The sequence below is a fragment of the Perkinsus marinus genome (assembly GCF_000006405.1).
Source record: "Perkinsus marinus ATCC 50983 genomic scaffold scf_1104296953902, whole genome shotgun sequence".
Classification (NCBI taxonomy): domain Eukaryota; phylum Perkinsozoa; order Perkinsida; family Perkinsidae; genus Perkinsus; species Perkinsus marinus.
Genome location: NW_003208313.1, coordinates 1 through 2,039, shown reverse-complemented (window position 1 = coordinate 2,039; position 2,039 = coordinate 1). Strand labels below are relative to the sequence as shown.

Genomic DNA, 2,039 nt, shown 5'->3' with positions numbered 1-2,039 from the left:
ATGATGTCGATCAGTGCAGTTCCGACGTTTGGATTAGTCGAGATGAAGGGTTCTCATGGATTAAGGCTTCCACTACGACCAGCGAGTCCTGTGGATGTGAGAAGTGCTGTTATTACGTCGTCGGAATATTTTGAGCAGGTCTCCCACCACTGGGTGTTTCCCAAGATGGGCTCCCCGAGACCATACCAAGACGTTGGCAAGCTAGATGTCTCGTTCGATGTGTGGCATTACATTCTGACCGTCTTTTGCTGGTGGGTGGAGAACTGCGATCAGAAAAACGTGTGAATGATGCATGGCTGTGTACTGGTGCTACTGACGCGGTGGCGGCTAATGGTCAACATCAATGGCTGCTGCGTCTGGGAGAGTATGTCTCGGGTGACCGGCCACCGTTAGCGAAGAGAAGGCGATCGATGGCGCCTACTTTGCCTTGTCTTCCCTTCCATCTCTGGATCGGAAATATAATGCCGTATATTATGGGCGACATTTAACATCCGTTTACTGATTAGTGGATGTTGTACATGCGAAATATAATTATCATTATTGATCATATCATCGCAGTCCGTCAGCTGCGTCGACCGTCTGGTCTCAGCGACGTTCTTGTCGATTATGCTATGAACACTACGTGATGTTTAGTTGCTAGTTCAAAATGTGGAGTGGCGCATAACATTGGCAATAACTAGGAGGTTTGTAAGATCAACAAGAACGCTTCATCATTTATTGTTTGGACGTTTCTGATGTTGTATACTGTTGTGAGTGATTGTTTACACCATCCGAAAATACGATGATGGAATGAGGAAATTGTTGAATGAGGGAATTGTTAGCGGCTTGTCGATTGGAATTACACTGCACTAGTTATAATAACATACTCATCAGTTGGGCGTAAAGAATTATCTTAACCAAATGACTTGATCTAAATCCCCAGCGTTGCGATCGCATATGACATCAGACCTTCACATTTACAATAAATGAATCGAATGAAATGAAAATCCATCCAGCAGGGGAGAGGCCATTGAGATAGACGAGAGTTCACCGAACAAGTTATCAATGCCTCCATCATCGGAGTGAAAAAATTATACCGTCTTTCTCCCAAGTATCTCACTGGCAGCCGTCGCAGCATTCACGCGGCCGAATGAGAGAGTTTTTTCCTCTTTACTGTCCTTTATACCTTCGGCCGTGTCCATGATGGTACTTTTGATGTAAGCAAGAGTTAGCTTAGTTTCCACAGATGGTTCAAGGGTGTAGAGCATCCCAGCTATACCTGCTACGAAAGCGGTTGCATCAGAAATACCCGTAGCAGTGGCATACTTCTCTTCTAATCTTTCGTAACCCGGAGCGGCGATGTCAACAGCTGAACCAAAATTGCTCCCGTCAAAAAGCTGCATTTTGGTACCATGCGTCGCAGCTACGCATAACGCTAACATTTTTCTCCCACGGCGCAGACGTGCCCCGATGATTATGAGCTCAGAAGTTCGTCGGTTCTGGTGTTATGCAGTATTTAGCATCCTATTTATGACCTCGTTCCCAGCGGTACCAAACAAGGGAGAACAAGCGACGGCTGTTCAATTACCAAGTCCAAGCTCTATCAAGTAGAGCTCAGCCTTGGAGTTATCAGAAACGGCTAGATATCAAGGCGAACGAGAAGACTAGTAGCGCTGTCTGCACTTGCAGGACAGCACAGGAAGAGGCTTGGGCGGGCGCGGAACCATGCGTCGGAAAATGCTATCACACCCTATGGTAAACCAATCATGATTGGTGTTATGTTACATAACACCTTTTATGGTTTATGGGGTCATTTCGGGGGTATCTCACTCACAAATGTGGATGAACACAACCGTATTCGGATTGGGGCGAAAAGAGACACTAAAAGCGCACAATTTTCTCGACAACGAACTCATGTTATAGGAAGTCTCGGTTCGTCTAATGTCCATCAATACTCTATTCACGTCCCGGTATCATCCTCTTATATTGTAGATCCCCTTCACACACTCCATAGACACTCCTTTTGACTTTCTCTGAATGAGTTCTCATACTGGATCGTC

General features: G+C 45.8%; 1 protein-coding gene across 1 annotated transcript; it reads right to left on the bottom strand.

Annotated features, from left to right (window-relative positions):
* Positions 1 to 1,070: 1,070 nt before the first annotated feature.
* Positions 1,071 to 1,382, bottom strand: Pmar_PMAR008386 (hypothetical protein; the record flags this gene model as incomplete). Its single annotated transcript, XM_002776198.1, has 1 exon — positions 1,071 to 1,382. One exon carries the CDS (start codon positions 1,380 to 1,382, stop codon positions 1,071 to 1,073), a length of 312 nt encoding a protein of 103 aa, XP_002776244.1.
* Between the last annotated feature and the right edge of the window lie 657 nt (positions 1,383 to 2,039).